The sequence below is a fragment of the Neolamprologus multifasciatus genome, chromosome 4, assembly GCF_963576455.1.
Source record: "Neolamprologus multifasciatus chromosome 4, fNeoMul1.2, whole genome shotgun sequence".
NCBI classification, from domain to species: domain Eukaryota; kingdom Metazoa; phylum Chordata; class Actinopteri; order Cichliformes; family Cichlidae; genus Neolamprologus; species Neolamprologus multifasciatus.
The window spans coordinates 15,408,066-15,424,557 of NC_140442.1; the positions used below are offsets into that span (position 1 = coordinate 15,408,066).

The window sequence follows — 16,492 nt, forward strand, 5'->3', positions numbered from 1 at the left end:
TGTCGTTTTTTTCTCTGCGCATTTGTGCAAGCGAGATATTATGCACATGCACCTGACAAATTTGTTTGCATCATAAAGGATCTGTTTAAACACTGACAGACCACTGCCCTGCAGTTTGATTAGAGGATGTTCTACCATGTGGAGCACTGCTATAACCTCCAAAAAAAAAAAAAACACAGGAGTAAATCATCACTTTTTCCTGTCCAAATCCTTCACTGATGCACAAATCCCTCCCTTTGCTTCAAAACAATCAAGTTAGGTGTAATGAGCGAGTCCAGTCACTGACAGTAAAGCTGTGATATATGGCCAGAAGACTCTCCCTTGTGAAGTGATGGGGAATACAAAAGGACGTCTACAAGTTTAACAGTCCCTTATTGCCATCCTTATTCGTCCCCCATCTTTACTTTCCCCCTTCCCGCTTCTCTTCTCTTCTCCAGGTCAGACTGGCACAAAAGTGAAGCAAATAATGCATGAGGGTAATTTACTCTACCATCACCTTTCTTTAATGGTGACCTCTCAAGCCCATCTTCCTTCTCTTATATAGTCTCTCATGTCTCGAGAGCTGTCACTAATCCTCTTGCTGCTTTTAGCCAACTCCCTCTTTAATCATAATTCAAACAGTGTATCAAAATGCAGGAGCAAAAGGCACCGAGAGCCATCCATCAAAATACTGACACTGAATGAGAACCTGAATATGTGATGAGGAGCAGAAACAACACATTGCAACATTTTGCAGCACAGGTTTTTTTCGTTTTTTCGTGGGGGTTTTTCTTGCATAAACCCACTGACCCGACTTTGGATAATATTCACTCTACTTTGTTATTCAGTGACGCCTAATAGATTTTGCATGGAATTGATGGAAAAGTTTGTTTAGTGGCAGACTGCGGTGACAGTGTTGATTCATTGTAATTGAAAGTGGGGAAAACACTGATTAAGTATCGCAAATTAAATTACCGTCTATGATGTATTTGATGATAAATCAAAAGTCTGATGCTAGGGTTTATCAAAAGAGATGCACATGGTGAGGACAGAAGAAAACAGGCAACATGTGACTCCTAAAATCTAACTCGTCTGGGAAGGCATTTAATTGCCAGAAGGTACATGAAAAGATTGATTCCACATGCGTGTCAGGGCATTCATTAATTTCTGCTCTGAAGAAGCTCACTGTTTTTGTTCTAGGTTGATTTTCTCACAGTAAGGATTAACTGCAGATGCAACTGGGTACTAAGCAACTCAACGGTTTGATCAGAGAAAAGTTCGCCTGCATGAAATTAATCTTCTCCCACCGTATGCTTGAATAAATGACTACCGTGGTTGAGGATCAGACAGTTCTCTGTTATAAGGATGCAATAAAGTCTCTCTGGATACAGAGCACCTCCAGGGATCAGAAAAAATGTTCATATGTACACTTCATCAAGTACACCTTGCTGCTGCGAGTTTGGAGGCCCTATTTTTTTCTTCAGAACTGCCTTAATTCTTTGTGGCATAAAGTCACCACGATGATGAAAAATTTTCCATATTGACATCCATATCACACAGTTGCTGCAAATCTTTCAGCAGCACATCCATGATGTGAAGCTCCCATTCCATCAAATCCAAACGTAACTTACTGGATTGATATCTGGCGATTTTTAGCGAGCCTGTGCAAACTGCTATCTCAGGTTCCTGTTCTGAGGGGTCTCCTGTCCCTCGCTGACTGAAACACCTCCAGATTCTGGCCAGTGATGCTTCCAGCCTTGTCAATCAGTTTGCTTTCTGGCATCTCCCCACTGCCACCACCAACACCAGACAACAGCAAAGTAGATGGCATGTGTTACCATAGACTGGTAGAAGAAAAATATCTCACATAAGAAGTTCAGGTCTTACAGATGATGTGTGTGTGTGTGTGTGTGTGTGTGTGTGTGTGTGTGTGTGTGTGTGTGTGTGTGTGTGTGTGTGTGTGTGTGTGTGTGTGTGTGTGTCTTATGGGGACAAAGACATGTCAGCATATTCATGGTGTGGGGACCAAAACACTGGTCCAAGACATCTGCGCTCCAGGTATATGCATCAGTGCAGCACATCCAGACAGATTCAGCTCTCTAATCAAACCTACTAGCACTGGCTGACAGAAAAAAACAACCCACAATGGCAATACGAGAAACCAGTAGGTTAGGAAATCTTCGTCCATTATTCAGGCTACGGATTCACCATAACTGGTGAGCTTCGGGGCTGCTGCTGTCATTTTTCTTTTAAAAATACCACCTTTATTGCCACGAATGGAGAGCTTTAACCAAGTACACATCATTATCTCCTCCTGTGTCCCCTCTTGAGGGAGGGTGCAGTGGTGCTGCTGCTGCTGTTGGTCAGCTTTAAGAGGCTGATGAGGGCTCTGACTTCATCCTCTGCAGCGCCCTTTACCACCCTCCAGGGAGCTCCCTTTGAGCCTCTCACTCAGCCCAGTTGGAGGACAGGAAGCACAAACAACCCCCTTCATCTGGCAAAATGACAACCACTGACAATGAGGGCTATCCTATTTGACACAGGGCAGACTCCAAAGACATTTTGTTCTCCTGCGGCCAGCTGTTGGACGAACACTCCTGTGCAACTTCAAAGAGAGGCGAACAAAGTGAGGAAGTGTGAGAGAGCGGTGTGGGTATTGAATGGGACAAGCCGAACACAGACGCATAAAAGCAGCGGGTCCCTCGCATTTTCTCATAATGCACAGAAGGCACTGACTGCAGTGTGTCAGCGAAGGGATAGACATCAGCAAACAAATGATATTTTAAAAAAATGCTGGACATGCACCAGTTAACAGGACACCACTGGAGATTTCCAACTATTTCATGGTTCTTCATCGCTCCTCCTCTCGCAGTGATTAGTTTTTACAATCAGCGAATGCAAATTGGAATTTGCTGACAGCCCATCAATCACATTTTGGTTGCAATCTGTTGAGCAGCCTGACACATGCCAGTAGACATATCGTGCAGTTAATTTGCTCTCAGACAGCCAAATATATCTCCGTGCCACATGTATATGAGACATATTAACAACATTCAGTTTTCAACTACGCTCAAGGGAGAGCAGGCTGCTCGTCACACATGTCATTCACTGTTTCTCCAGAGCCACAGAACAGCTCTGTTGCATTTAGATGTCTTATTTTGACCAGCGCAAAGCATATATGAATTAAACCTAGCGCACAACCAAAGTGATATGATTTCACCTCATTTAAATCACATTTTAGTTGTATATTTTGCTTAAAGATCTTAAATGAGATGTGAAAGAGGGTTTGTTTTAGAAATGCATGGCAATTCACTTCAGTCACGTTGGTCACAGAAGGAAAACCCCCTAATTAGTTCTGCTTGACATTTATTATTTCAGCATCAGTAGTAGTTTCAGCCTTATAAAAAATCAGTACACGGGTTTTATAAGAAACTGAAAAGACACACTTCTTGAACCAAGTGTAATATATTTTTAAAAAACCACTGCTGAACAAAGTGCCTTTAATTTTGCAGACTTAGACCACATGTTTTTGGCCTAATGAGCAAAAAAGCCCATAATTACCTTTTAACATTGTGTAATGACCATGTACTTTGAAGGTGATTAAACCTCTACACCTCTTCTAGCTCCAATTTAAGACTAGATTTTTATTTATTTTTTTAATCTAGATGGTAAGTGAGGACTGATCTGAGCAGGTCAGGTGAGTAGCATAATGTACTGGTGAAAGGGGACATAAAACAGAGAGGTGGCAGCTGCTTGAAGGTTTGTTGCCCACTGCTGCTCTAAGTGATGAAAAATGAATGCTGCACTGCCGTGGTGATTTGATTGATTTCAACATGTTTCCTCCTAAATAATGCATTACTACAAAACACTGTATGATGGCATGTAGCGCAGCAGTGCACAATTTCAGGCTCGGGGACAAAACGCATTGGAGGAGATAATCCAAAGAGAAAAGTAATTAGAATAATATTGTTTGAGTTCTCACCTGTTGCTTGTTACTGAATAATTGTAATTTAAGGGGGGGTGCTTTGTTTAAACTGACTTCAACTACAAAACAATATTAAAGATTTGCAAAGAATAGGCTGTCAATTGCTTCAAAGGTGTCATTTGTTTCTTAATGATGTATTGATTAGTGAGTGTTTGACAGATGACTGAGATTTGAGGCTGGTCTCCCTGCGAGATGTTTCACAACTTTGGCAGAAGATGAAGCTTAATGCAGTTCAACTGGGGCGTGCTGATGAACAACCAGCAGACAGGCAGGGTCGTGTTAATGAAGCATGCATTGGTTGGCAGCCAGAAGTTATGTGGAATGCAGTGCAGCAGGCAGCCTGCAGAGTTTCCCACTATGAAATGTGTAATCTGATGGGGAAGAGCCATAAAAATGAAAGCCTGATATTCAAGGAGATTGCAGAGGGTGGGGTGAAGGGGCTGAGTTATTGGGAATCCCTTGTTGTTTGGGTGCAGATGCACTAACTGCATACACAATCTCCTTTTGTGTAACTCCTGTGTACCTCCTGAAAAGCCTTGGTTCACTGAGTTCACGGTGTTTAGCAGTCTGGAGAGGTGGATGCTGGGTTTTTTTTTTTCTCCCACCGAACCTTCCCCCTGTACACAATACCAAACAGCGTGATTAATTAGTATGGCCAGCAGCTATAAAGGCTCCAAATAAGTTGTCATCACTGGTCCCAGGGGTGTCTCTCTTTGGTGTAATTCAGAACAGATCGCCCTGCCGTTTCGCTCGCCCATGCCTGGCAGTTATGTGCTCACAAAAATTTAATGCCGTCCAAAACTCGAGGGACTTAACGTAATTTGTGGGCACCTGTGGTAATATCTGCTATCTTTTACCGAGGAAGTAATCAGCGGCGGGGGTGAAGCTCAGTCATTTGATATTCCGATCAGTCTTCACAGAGAAATCTTACTGTTGCCATCTAATAGCAGCACAGAGCTGAGAGCTAAACAGTGTGGTCATTATTTTAAAGGGCCATTTCAGACTGGAAGTGAAATAGGAACCCCCCTCCCCCTGCAGGATCTCAGGGGAACTGCTGATAATAAAGCACCTGCTGCAAAGCCTCGGCAGTCAATATGAGGGCATATTCAAAAGGTACCGTTTGCTGAGGTTACTCCACATCAGAGGTGCTGAGTAACCTCTGATAATGATGTCACCTACTTGTGTTTGCTTTCTACTGAAGCACACTTCCAGAAATGCACGTTTATTCTTCGCTGATTTCCGTTTTGCTCCCGTGACAATAAAAACAAAACGGCAAGAACAAATCATTTGATCGTTCGTGACCTCGTGACCAACTCAATTAAGTCCATTTGTGTTTTATGGCACAATTAAGCCGAAGCAGAGAAGGCTGGCACCGGCATCCATCATAATTACTGACTGCATCATTTAATGACAGTGAATAATATGTCTGAGGAGGAGGGGAAGACACGCAGCTGTGCAGGTGGAAATACATTTGAGGGTAAAGGAAATGTCACCGCTGAAAAGGAACAGGAGAACAACCTGGGAAGAAACTTCACTGTTCCAATAATCAGTTAATGGCGAAATAAGAGGTAACATCAATATAACATGAAGCAGTGATCGTAAGCGCCACATCATTATTAATGCATTAGCAATGAAAGTATTACATGTTATTATCAAGTTATTATTTGTTTTTACATTTAAACACAAATGACTGTATCAGTGATGTTATGGTGTGCAAAGTATCATTTTTACCACTAGAGGACAGTAAATATACATGAGTCTGACTAGGTCAGGTATGTGTGTTTTCATTATATACATTTTATTACTATATACTTAATTCTACTGCCTTATGGTTACCTATCTGTATATGTTTCCTTGTGGGAAAAAATATATTTTCCTAATATTAGGAAATAAATAAGTACACACGACTTGCCATGCTTATTTTGGAGTGGCTGCTGGTTTATTATTTTGGAAGTAAAATCTATTGTTCATTTATTTTCTCATTTATTTAAATTGATTTAAATCTTTTATAAACGGTTTTAGAGAGCAGTGCAAATATTTGGTCACTCCAGATGATTCCTGCATCCTTGCATCCAGATTTTATTCTGCGGTAGAGTCACAGAGTGATATCATCAGTCACAAAGTGTCTTGTTCATGTGCAGTCTTCAGGTAAGGAAATCCCAAAAAGGAATCCAAGTGAAGAAGACCCTTGGATGAGTGACGCTGCAACGTTTCTTCCACTGAAAATGATGAACAGAATCAACTTTTTGGGGCCATCAGTCATTTCTTTTCTCCAAAACAAAAGAAAGTGCAGGATGGGGAAGAGCTAAAGTTTCATTTTACAATGTAATGAGTGTATTTAAAAAATAATAATAATAATAAATTCATTTTGTATTATTTTGTCACTGCTCTATAATTATTAATATTTTATTTTTAACGGACTCCCTCACAAGACAAAGCCTTCAGTATGGGACTAGGTCACCTTTATTGTAGATTATACTATTTTTAATTTTCTTTGCTCCGTTGCTCTTGCTAGCCACCTAGAGCTGCAATACCTGAGGCCACCACTAGGTAGCAGCGTTAACATCGAAAACCCTTTCTGAGTTTCTGTGAAGAGGAAGAAGGAGGAGGCGGGACGAGAAGAAAGGAGATGTGCGTTTTTAAATGGGTGTGTTGTTTCCGTGGACGTGTTTTAAGCAGCCACGAGACATTCGTGATTTCTCTCTCATGTTGTGAGCTTCCGAGACTCAGTTTAAGGTTTGTACCTCACAGCAGAACTTGTGTTTAAAAAGTGTGTAATGAAAGTTACTTTCGTCCAGTGAACGGCAACAGAAGTTCACAACAGTTGTTAGCTTTATCCCAGATTTTGTTTCTGAGCTAGTTTTTATTGTTACTGGGGCTGAACTGAGGATGTGTTGAGCCGTTGGAGTAACTTTTAAATAGGAAGCTAAGTGTTGGGATTTAAGCAGCCAGATTGACTGTGTGTGTTTTTCCTCCTTCTCAGTCACTTTAGACCTGTGTGGAGATGCAGAGCAGCAGCAGTGAGAGTGGGGCTGACTTTGAGCAGCTGAAGAAAAGATGGACGGCCTTGGTGAAACACTTAAAAGATGACCCCAGGGTAACCCAAAACTTCACACCTCCACTTATCAAAGTCTTTTATGTTTTCACTAATTTGTGTGCATCAGCTGATGGTTTGTCTTGCAGCTGCACTGAAACCTGATCTCTTACAGGTAGCACGGTTGCTGAATACCAGACTTGGGCGGTACCTCAGCAGCCACTCGTTTGTAGCTCTCACAGCTCTGATGTTCTGCGCTATGGCTGCAGTGCCTGTTGGACTCTTTGTCACTTTTGCTGTTGTGACCATGATGATATCTGCAGTGGGTTTTGTTTTCTGTGAGGGTAGGTGTGCTCACCCTTGCGCTGTAGTATTTTATGACACCGCACCACCTGGTAGTCACAAACCTGTCACCTGTGTTTGCTCTCTCAGCATTCCTGTTGTTTGTCGGAGGGTTGGCTCTGCTCTGGGTGCTCTCTGGTATCGCCCTCTTCGCCATCGTGGCCTCGGCCGTCGTCAATGTTTTGCATGTCACCACTTTCAGCCTGTTGAACCGTTATTACCCACATCTGACAAAGGTAACGTACTGACAATTAAGCAGGAGTTTAGTTGCCTTGTTTGGAACAAAGTTTGTGTTGTAAATTAAAATGGATCTATTATACTCATTTTAAGTTCAATGTTATTATTCATGAGCTCTATTAGAGTAGCTCTGACATTCATCAGACCTTCATTTACTGTCTGAAACAACCTTCTAGCTCCCTTAAAGACAACTCTCTTCTGATTGGCTGCCTGAGAGATGAGCTACTGGCTCACAGGTGTTACTTGCAGATTAACTTTTGACTTATTAAATATGAACTGTATACATTCAGTCGTCACTTTATTAGGTACATTTCTTCAGCTTCTTGATAATGGACCAAAATCTCAGGAATATTTCCACCACCTCGTTGAATCTGTGCCATGAAGAATTAAGGCAGCTGTGAAGGCAAGCAGGGGTCCAACCCTGCGCTAGTAATATGTAACAGAAAATAAGGAAAATGGCAGGTCCTTTTTAGACATAAACAGGCATACATTTTCATATCATCGGTTAATGGTAAAAAGTTTGTAGCTTGCATTGGAAACGTTTGTTTTCTTAGTGGATGTAATCTGTTTTTCTCTTCGATAACAGAAAGGTGTAATCGAGGGCGAGAAGACAGAGTGTGAAACTTCAACAGAGAAGGACTCGAAGGCCAACTAGTTTTTCTTCTTCTGCCTGCCTGAAGTTTTGAGTCAGCCCTGCTGAATCCGGGAGGTTGCGATGCAGTGATACAGACTCATGAACGTGCACTGTGGTGTTTTGTTTGAAATCTGCTGTTGTAGCAGATCTCATTGTTATTGTATGTCTTAAGCCTAATATTGTTATTATTTCAATAGTCACTGTAGTGGAGAAAGAGAGAGACCCATGGAATAGCTAATATTGAACCTACCTCATTTGCTAAGTCAAGCAGCCTTGTTTTAATCAAATGCCAAAGACGCAGGCAGCGTTCCGATCTGAAGAGTGAAGCCGATGACGAAGTGTTTTAAACGTGCACTCTTATAATGGCCACTCCTTTGATTGTGTGAAGACTTACAGCTGTGTAGTAGTGTGCCTGTATTATTTATCCATCCCTTATTTGTAGCGTCCAGTTTTAAAAACTCTCAAAAACATTCAGTGTGAGGGCTCATTGACCAGTGAGGGAGGCTTTATGTGAGGCTCATTTCAAGAACTAGAGAAAAGGGGGAACTCATGCACTTGCAGTGTTACTTTATCCCCCCCAAAGGTCATGCACTACTTCATTACAGATGAACATTTTGTTAGAATGGAAATACTGATATGTTTGTGTGTTCGACTGCAGTGTACAGCTACTTGATGTTAAGTGAAATGCACCAAAATGACTGTCATGTGTTTATGTTTGCTGTTACCTGTGAAGAGGAAAGCTTCTGTCCAAACAGGGGTGAAAATATTCTGATGGGTCGCTCCAAAAAATAAAGAATGGTGACAAATGTTGTGTAGAACATGCAGTTGTAGTTATTTACTGTACACAGCTGTTTATTGGTGTGATATCAATCATAATGAGGCCAAACTCCATGTACTGAGAAGATGTTTATCCATATTGCATATTGTGCATCTGATGACTGAACACAAATTAAACATTGTTGGGGTAAACTGAACCCAGTGCACGCTGTATGGTATGTTTCGCTATTCTATCAACATTTCTATACTTTATTTCTCGTTATCAAAAACCATCTGGTCTTTGCTTCATCCAAGTCACATCTCGGGTTTATCTGGCTTTAGCTGGAGTAAGAGAACTCTTGTTGAATTTAGAGATAATGATGTTCATTAGTTGTTTGATCCCTGGTTTGTTTCTGGGAAAAGACATAAATGCAGCCTCAGGAGGGGTCACGAGTCTGCGTGAATGGGAGGTTTGCGTCAGGAAGGGCATCTTGTGTAAAATCTGTGCCAAATCAAGTGTGGATTCATTTCATCCGCCCTCAGGGCATTTGAGTAGCTCAAACTATGTTAGTGTTTCTCCAGTGTTTTCTATGAAAGCTGAAGTGATGGAGAGGCGTTTTGGACGATTCCTCCCTGGGCTGTATCACATTTGATGATACGGCCACTCAGGCATAACTGCTGGAAATGGTGTCTGCTACTTGCAAAGGCTATGTTGTACACAGAAGTAGAAATTAAAAGGAGGGAAGCAGCATGGTTTACACCAACTCTATGGACGCTTCAACCACCGAAAAAAAATTCTCAAAATATCTAACTTTCAAAACAATAAACTGAAGATTTTGAATTATGGGCGGCAAAAAAAAAAATCTTTTTCCAGTGGCAGAAACAAGCTCCCACACCAACCTTCTTTCAGTACAAACAGCATAGAAAGGGCTCTGGTACATTGCAACCATGCTTCCAGTACCATCTCCAAAACCTGGAAAACCTGCTACCGGGTTGTTCTTGGAAGAGTTACTGGGACAAGGATGAGAAAGTCCAGGCTGAGGCTGAACACACCACGTGTACTCAACAGTATCTTCAATTCAAATATATGAAAAGTAAGAGTGAGTGAGTGATACGGAAATCCTGACAAATCCCATTTTGTTTAAACTGTATATGCTGGAATTTTATTGCAAGTACATGCTCTATTTTGGTTGGTTGTTTTTTAAGCAATTCTATTCACTCTGTAGCAAGTATATGAATTACTTTGTGTAGTAGCCCTTGATGGTTGACAGTCACAAGCCAGACACTTCTGTTGCTCATCTTGAACTGTCCACAGCCAAAGGTGTGGAGGATCTTAAGTCTTTATTTTTATCTCTGGCAGTTCATCTACCTTTCTTCCTTCATTTCTTTCCTCTTGCCTCCTTCGGGACCTATTTTTTTCTCTTTCTCTGGTTATCATCATTTGTACCTTTGCAGATTATATATTTAACAAAAGACATTACAATTTTGATTGGAAAAAGGAAAAATAAAAATCACTCACACACACACACACACTAGATATGATTCTCATAAAATCTTTAATGGAGGTGATAACATGCAAAAAAAAAAAAAAAAAAAAAGAATAAAATGAATCAATTATTTAGGAACGCCACTATAAAAAGAAACGAGAGGCCTTTTTAGTAATGCACCCGTTGGTGACCATCGCACCTTCTTAATAACTTAGCCATACAGGAAACAACTGAGATGTGACAATGTGCTGGAGGATAAACAGGGAAGCATCCCCATTGTGGGAAAAGTGGCGATTAGTTTTGTCCCCATTCCCAACACTTCAGGATCCACGTAACTGGCACGTCGCCACCGGAAGGCGTTCATGAGTTTGTTGCCGGGGTGCGGTGAGAGTTTGTGCTCTGTCGACATCTATAAATGTGATGCAGCATTTATTCAAGACTGTGTGAAGCTATATAACAAAGAACAGTGAGCAGAATATAAACCGTTACCAAGCATCCTTATTTGAGACATTGGGAAAATACTGATACCTGCGATAAAATGATTGCTGGCATTAAAGTCATTCATTTCATGGGTTACTTCTTGAATTTAAGATCAAACTATTAATTCTGTTAAAATGTTCATTTAGAAAGCCATGATTTACAAAATAATGAGCATGCTGGTGCGAAATTATGTTGACCTCTTTAAACATTACAGAAAAAAAAAAAACTTGATACATGTATTAGAGGATATGCATACCTTAAAAAAAATGCAAAAGTAAAAAGAATTTAAAAAAAATACTGTGAGAAACTGTGAGAACTTTATCAGGCACTCTGATACATCACTCTTTATCTCACGCTTTAATAAGACTGTACATTTTGTGCATTTCATTACCAAGTCAAACAAGGTACTTATCAAAGTCGACCACCATGGATGATGTTTTTCTTAAAAAAAAAAAAAAAAAGCGCATACACCTCACATGTAGCGAAAAAAAAAAAAAAAAAAAAAATCCTTTTCTCCTATTTGAACAGCAATGAAAAAAAGCTTAAGGCAAGATGCTGAACACAAAAATCCAATAGTTGATCTGGACTGATCTTTGTTCAGCTCTGGTGTTTGTTGGCATTTACCAGTTCCATCAGTAATCATCAAGAAGACTAGTGTTTTTCCCCCGATAGTTGGCTCTCTGTCTCAGGCGTCTTTTACTACAGGTCATGAGAATCCATGACTTCCTCTCCACACCTCCTGAGTCTGCTCGGAGTCGCCGTCTCCTTCCATGCTTTTTTACGCTGGCAGGCTCAGCTTTTTGCCTTTCAACACTGAGGGATATAAAGTTAGACAGTCATCAGGTGAGAGCCATCTTTATTCCTACAGCCACACTTTATTTATTCCACTATGCACTGACACTACACATGTAGGATCACTTAAAAGTGGACCATTCCTCAGTCTGTGTTCCCTCTTTGTGGCTCAAAGGCTTTGGGAAAGCTGTCTTTTAAAGATGAACCGATCACTAATGCTACAAATTAAACATTAATTTTAAAAGGAATCATTTTCATTTCCAGCAACTCTCTCTTTTGCATTCAAACAGTGTGGCGTTACCTGATACAAGCTTTCATGTTAAAAGGTTAATTGATGACTAGAAAAATCCTTTAAACAGCAAACAGAAAGATGTGTGAGCCCCCATTGTGCGGGAGCAAAAGGACAAGTACATCCAAGTGTGTAGTTTTGCACAGCCGTCACATTTGATGAATACAATCGTGAGTTTTCAGGATGAGACAGATTTTCTGGGTGACGTCAAGCTTTTTCACAGCAGTTAAGAACGCCCTCTGGCTCTTTTGAGTTAAACTGTTCCAAGAACTATGTCCCCCGTGCAGAGAATAAAAGTTCCTTTGACGTGTTGATGAATGAAAAACAAACATATTTCTCATGTTCAATCCACTTGCTAATCATTTTTTATATGGATGCTTAACACATTTGCCTTAAATGAGAGCCCTGGTTTATTTCTGGGAAAGGACACAAACCCAGGGGGTCACAAGCTATGGGACGAGCCTGATTAAATGAGATTGGGATTGCGTCAGGAAAGGCATCCAATGTGCCAAATCAAACATGCGGATCCATCAGCTGTGATGACCTTTTAAAAGGTCAAAAATAAGGGAGCAACTGAAAGTTCCAGATGAGGATGATAAAAAAAAATAATCCAAGTTGCCCCAATCAACAAGCTACAAGTAACAACTAACAACCAACAAAATGAGATCCATTTAAAAAAGGAACTTAAAAAATATCAACTAAGTTGAGTTAAAATCTAACAAACTTACAAAAAACATCAAATTTGAGTTTCCAAAGATCTCTGTAGTGACAAACGAGTGTCTCCACAGATGCAGCAGTTTTCTCTAATAACGCTGTTTAAACAGTGAATTGGTGTTAATGGCTCTGAAAGCCCTTCGACAGACTGGCGAGCTGCTCGGGCTGTATCCTGCCTTTTGATTTGTGCCAGCTGGGATTTGCTCCAGTCACCCCCATGACCCTGAATTAGGTAAGCCGAAGGAAATGCATGGGTGGGTTTTCAAAGCACTATAATTTGGCTTTGTAAAATAGAAAGAATATTAAATAATAATAAAATACAAGTTCAGTTGATGCTAACAACCATCAAACCAGCTGGGAATTTCCAAATCATTGCACAACATCTCCTTTATGCCTATTGACACTCGATTTACAGTAACATAAGGAGGGAATTTTGTCTTAAACAGCCATAACTTTGGAGAATTTTCTTTCAGGAAACTTGCGCTGCTGAAACGTCAGATTAGCGTAGGCTAATAGGATGAGGTTTTTCCAGGGAACAAGACACTGGATGTTTACACTCATCACTTTCATCAAATTTAAGGAATGATTTCAGGGCCAGCGAGGCCACAAGGAGCAACTACATCAACTAAAGTGTCCCCACATATTTCACGTCTATATAAACAATAACAAATTAGCCAATATCTGAATAATATTGATGCTTAAACCCACCTTTGGTGACATAAAGATAGAAGAAGTCACAGTAGAGGACAGTCTGGACCACACCAGCCACTATGGCAATCATGTCAAAGAAGCCCTCAAAGTAGAAACGCCAGATCCAGTTGAAGAGGTAAAGGGCCCGATACAGCCCCAGGCAGAACAGGTAGTGGGTGGTGATCGTCTCAGCCTCCCCGGTCTTGCTGATCATGAAAAGCTGAGGCAGAATTGCCACCGACTCCAGGTAGATGGAGAACGTCCACAGGATCTGAAGAAGATATTTACATATTCAGGAACACAATTTTACATTTACTCCCAAAATGTCTGGTTTGGAATAGATCATGCGCCTCACACTTTGACTGCGATACAGCAGTTTGAACTCACCTCCAGGGGAGAGAAGTCATGGTTAATGAGAACAGAAAGACCCCCGACAGGAACCACCAGGAACTCCACTCTGAAACTGTCGTGGTTTCCATCGTAGGTGGCCCTGAACTTCGCGTAGATTAGGTATACGGTGGCATATGCGCAACCAATGTAGATCACCTGGCAAACAACAAAGAACAGCCTGTCACTGAAGTGTTCTGGGAGAAATGGTGAAACCTATGTGAGGGTCAGGGCTGTGTGGTTGGCGGTGTCTTACCTTCATGCATGTGTTATACAGGGAGATGAAAGAGGTGAACAGATCCAAGTAACGTGTGGTGAAAACGAGAGCAAACAGAATTTGGCTCTTTCCAGAGATGCCTTTAAGAAAAATATCAAGCAGAAACACAGTTTAGGCTGACATATACCTCAGCAGTTCACACAAAGCTTCACAAGCAGCCTGGGCAAAACACAAATCATGTTTTTTCTTTATTGAACAGTGACATCTGCTGGAAAAACAGATGAAACTCCGAAGTCTCAAGGGTTCAAAAAACAAGACCGTTTCTTTTCGTTTGGATTAATTTTAAAGAGTTAATGGAATAATGAGTGATGTTAGCCTGTCCTGATTTGCCCATGGGACTCCAGTTTTTCCCACGTATTCCAAATACATGGAGATTAGATTTGTTTGTTTTTTTTTTAAGTAGCTGTGAATTGTTCTTATCTGTGAGCATGAGTAAAACTGTTATCAGACTTCATGTCCTGTCCAAAGTGTACCCTGTATCTTCCCATGATACAGGGTACACATGATTCAAGAACATGATGCACCACCTCAAAACCACAATCAGGTCCTAATTCTCCAGGAATCTCAACTAGTGTTTGCTCGACATTCTTCCTGATAAACATTGGGGGTTTTCAGCAAGTGCCATTTTCACTCTCTGTGGCATGTTTGAGTTTGGCCTGTTCGGTGTGTCTTTTTGGAATCTATAACAATCTTTCCTGAACAATGTCAAATGTTTTGATCCATGTTCTTTATATTCTTAACTGATATCACACTTTTTAAGGGTATTTTGGGTCGGTCATCGTGTGCCCCGATCTACCGGTGGCAGTGGTAAGAGACAGGCAACGCGGGGAAATAAATAAAATAATAAATAATAGGAGACACTCTTTATAAACAGCTGTGTTTTTTCAACCAGTTTCCACAAGTAGACAGTATTCAAAATTATTGGTCATTAAAATCAATGACCTCAGATCAGAGGATGCTATATGTTAAGAGTATGTATATTCAGAAAAAAAGCAAATTATTTGTATGTTCAATGTATGTCGATGTCAGGCTGAGTGCATATTCATTGTCTTTCAATTTTAATGACAGACCAGTTCAATTAACAGCCTCTCAGATTTACTTTTGAGTCATCTCTTCCTCAACACAAGTTAGATTTTCTCTTGGTTTCGTTTCATTGGGGATCTCCATAAGGAGTCGTGTAAGTGACCGTTAAGACCTATACGTTTTAATAAATCAATCAATATTCGACACAAAACTTCCAGTACCTCCAGATTTAACACAAAGCTACATATTCTTCAGGTTTTAGCTTTTCACCCAAAACGCATGCGTCAACTTTTTTAATCAATCACAAATCTTTATCGAAAGTGGGACACAAAACTGCCCCCCTTCTATGACTTCAGATAATCAGACTGCATCACTGCTATTTATGTTGTTAGTTATTATTATTAATGCCTAAATTTGTATGTGAGTCTATAAGCATAAAATGCATTTTTAAATAAGTAAAACTTTGTACAAACTCTTTTTAGCAGGTTTGCTACTTCCGTAGCGCTTTCTAGAACGCCACGTCAGAAGCCAGACCCAAAAATCGAGCCCCTCACACTTATACAGTCAAACTATCCCAGCAGGAGTAAATGGATGTGAGGTGGATGGGGTGGTGCTGAAACGTAGAAGCAGAAACTGCAAAAAGTTATTCTAAGTATATTTGTTAAAGATTCCATTAATGTGCTTAATTGTCCAGTAAGCAGTAGGAACCCAACTGACCGCACTCAATCCACAGCTCGGAGAACGATTAACGTACAAAAGGAATTCCTTCAAAGTCAACCATTACTTTGATGTGTTTGCGTTATATTTTCCACCAACTTTAATATTTCACTCTCTAACTGCAGCAAACTTAGTAGTAGCTTGTGATGGAGATGCAGGCAGCACTTTTTAGCTGCCATCATCAGTTAGCCCATTCAGCAGCTATTAGCCACTGCTTCAAATGAATGAAGAGGAAACGTTAGCATTGCTAGGTAGGTAGCTTAGAGGTTGCTGCCTTAAAAGATCAGATTTTTTATCAATTAACACAAGTGAAACGGAACTAGTGACATTAGAAAACCTCACTGTAGCATTTATATTAAAGCTATATCCGGTGCTCACCTGCACACGACCTGCTTTTCCATATTTTGAGTAGCAGGATGATGATAGCAGCCAGATGAGAAAGATCTCCTGTGAGCCTGAAGATGTTCATAGCTGCGAAAAGAAAAATAACAGAGACACAACTGAGAAGCTAACGTGGACTTCGAAACGGGTCACGCTTGATCCTGCCTGGTGTGAAGGATTCTTCTGCTCAACTTGGAGGCACAACACACCGGGATTCACGGTCTTGAAAATATGGCGAGAGTGCAGGTCGACGTGGAAGGGGGCGGGACAAAACACATAGACAGATTT

The 16,492-nt window shown here is 40.7% G+C and overlaps 2 protein-coding genes across 2 annotated transcripts; one reads left to right on the forward strand and one right to left on the reverse strand.

Annotated features, from left to right (window-relative positions):
- The first annotated feature begins 6,555 nt into the window (after positions 1 to 6,555).
- Positions 6,556 to 9,185, forward strand: LOC146520100 (lipid droplet assembly factor 1-like). The gene is made up of 5 exons (XM_085157128.1): positions 6,556 to 6,700; positions 6,948 to 7,061; positions 7,174 to 7,342; positions 7,431 to 7,576; positions 8,164 to 9,185. The coding sequence occupies exons 2-5, from the start codon at positions 6,969 to 6,971 to the stop codon at positions 8,230 to 8,232; spliced, it is 477 nt and encodes a 158-aa protein (XP_085013254.1). The 5' UTR covers positions 6,556 to 6,700; positions 6,948 to 6,968; the 3' UTR covers positions 8,233 to 9,185.
- Positions 9,186 to 10,506: 1,321 nt separating this feature from the next.
- Positions 10,507 to 16,430, reverse strand: LOC146520101 (ER lumen protein-retaining receptor 2). Its single transcript, XM_085157127.1, has 5 exons — positions 16,202 to 16,430; positions 14,063 to 14,163; positions 13,807 to 13,965; positions 13,438 to 13,690; positions 10,507 to 11,747 (listed from the first exon to the last, which is right to left on the reverse strand). The coding sequence occupies exons 1-5, from the start codon at positions 16,290 to 16,292 to the stop codon at positions 11,713 to 11,715; spliced, it is 639 nt and encodes a 212-aa protein (XP_085013253.1). The 5' UTR covers positions 16,293 to 16,430; the 3' UTR covers positions 10,507 to 11,712.
- Between the last annotated feature and the right edge of the window lie 62 nt (positions 16,431 to 16,492).

Excerpts from the sequence above, each read along its gene's own strand:
- LOC146520100 (XM_085157128.1), top strand. The coding sequence starts at position 6,969 with ATGCAGAGCAGCAGCAGTGAGAGTGGGGCTGACTTTGAGCAGCTGAAG. Across the intron at positions 7,062-7,173 it reads ACTTAAAAGATGACCCCAGG|GTAGCACGGTTGCTGAATAC; the intron begins GTAACCCAAAAC and ends GATCTCTTACAG. Across the intron at positions 7,577-8,163 it reads ATTACCCACATCTGACAAAG|AAAGGTGTAATCGAGGGCGA; the intron begins GTAACGTACTGA and ends CTTCGATAACAG.
- LOC146520101 (XM_085157127.1), bottom strand. The coding sequence starts at position 16,292 with ATGAACATCTTCAGGCTCACAGGAGATCTTTCTCATCTGGCTGCTATC. Across the intron at positions 13,966-14,062 it reads TGTATAACACATGCATGAAG|GTGATCTACATTGGTTGCGC; the intron begins GTAAGACACCGC and ends GTTGTTTGCCAG. Across the intron at positions 13,691-13,806 it reads ATGACTTCTCTCCCCTGGAG|ATCCTGTGGACGTTCTCCAT; the intron begins GTGAGTTCAAAC and ends TATCTTCTTCAG.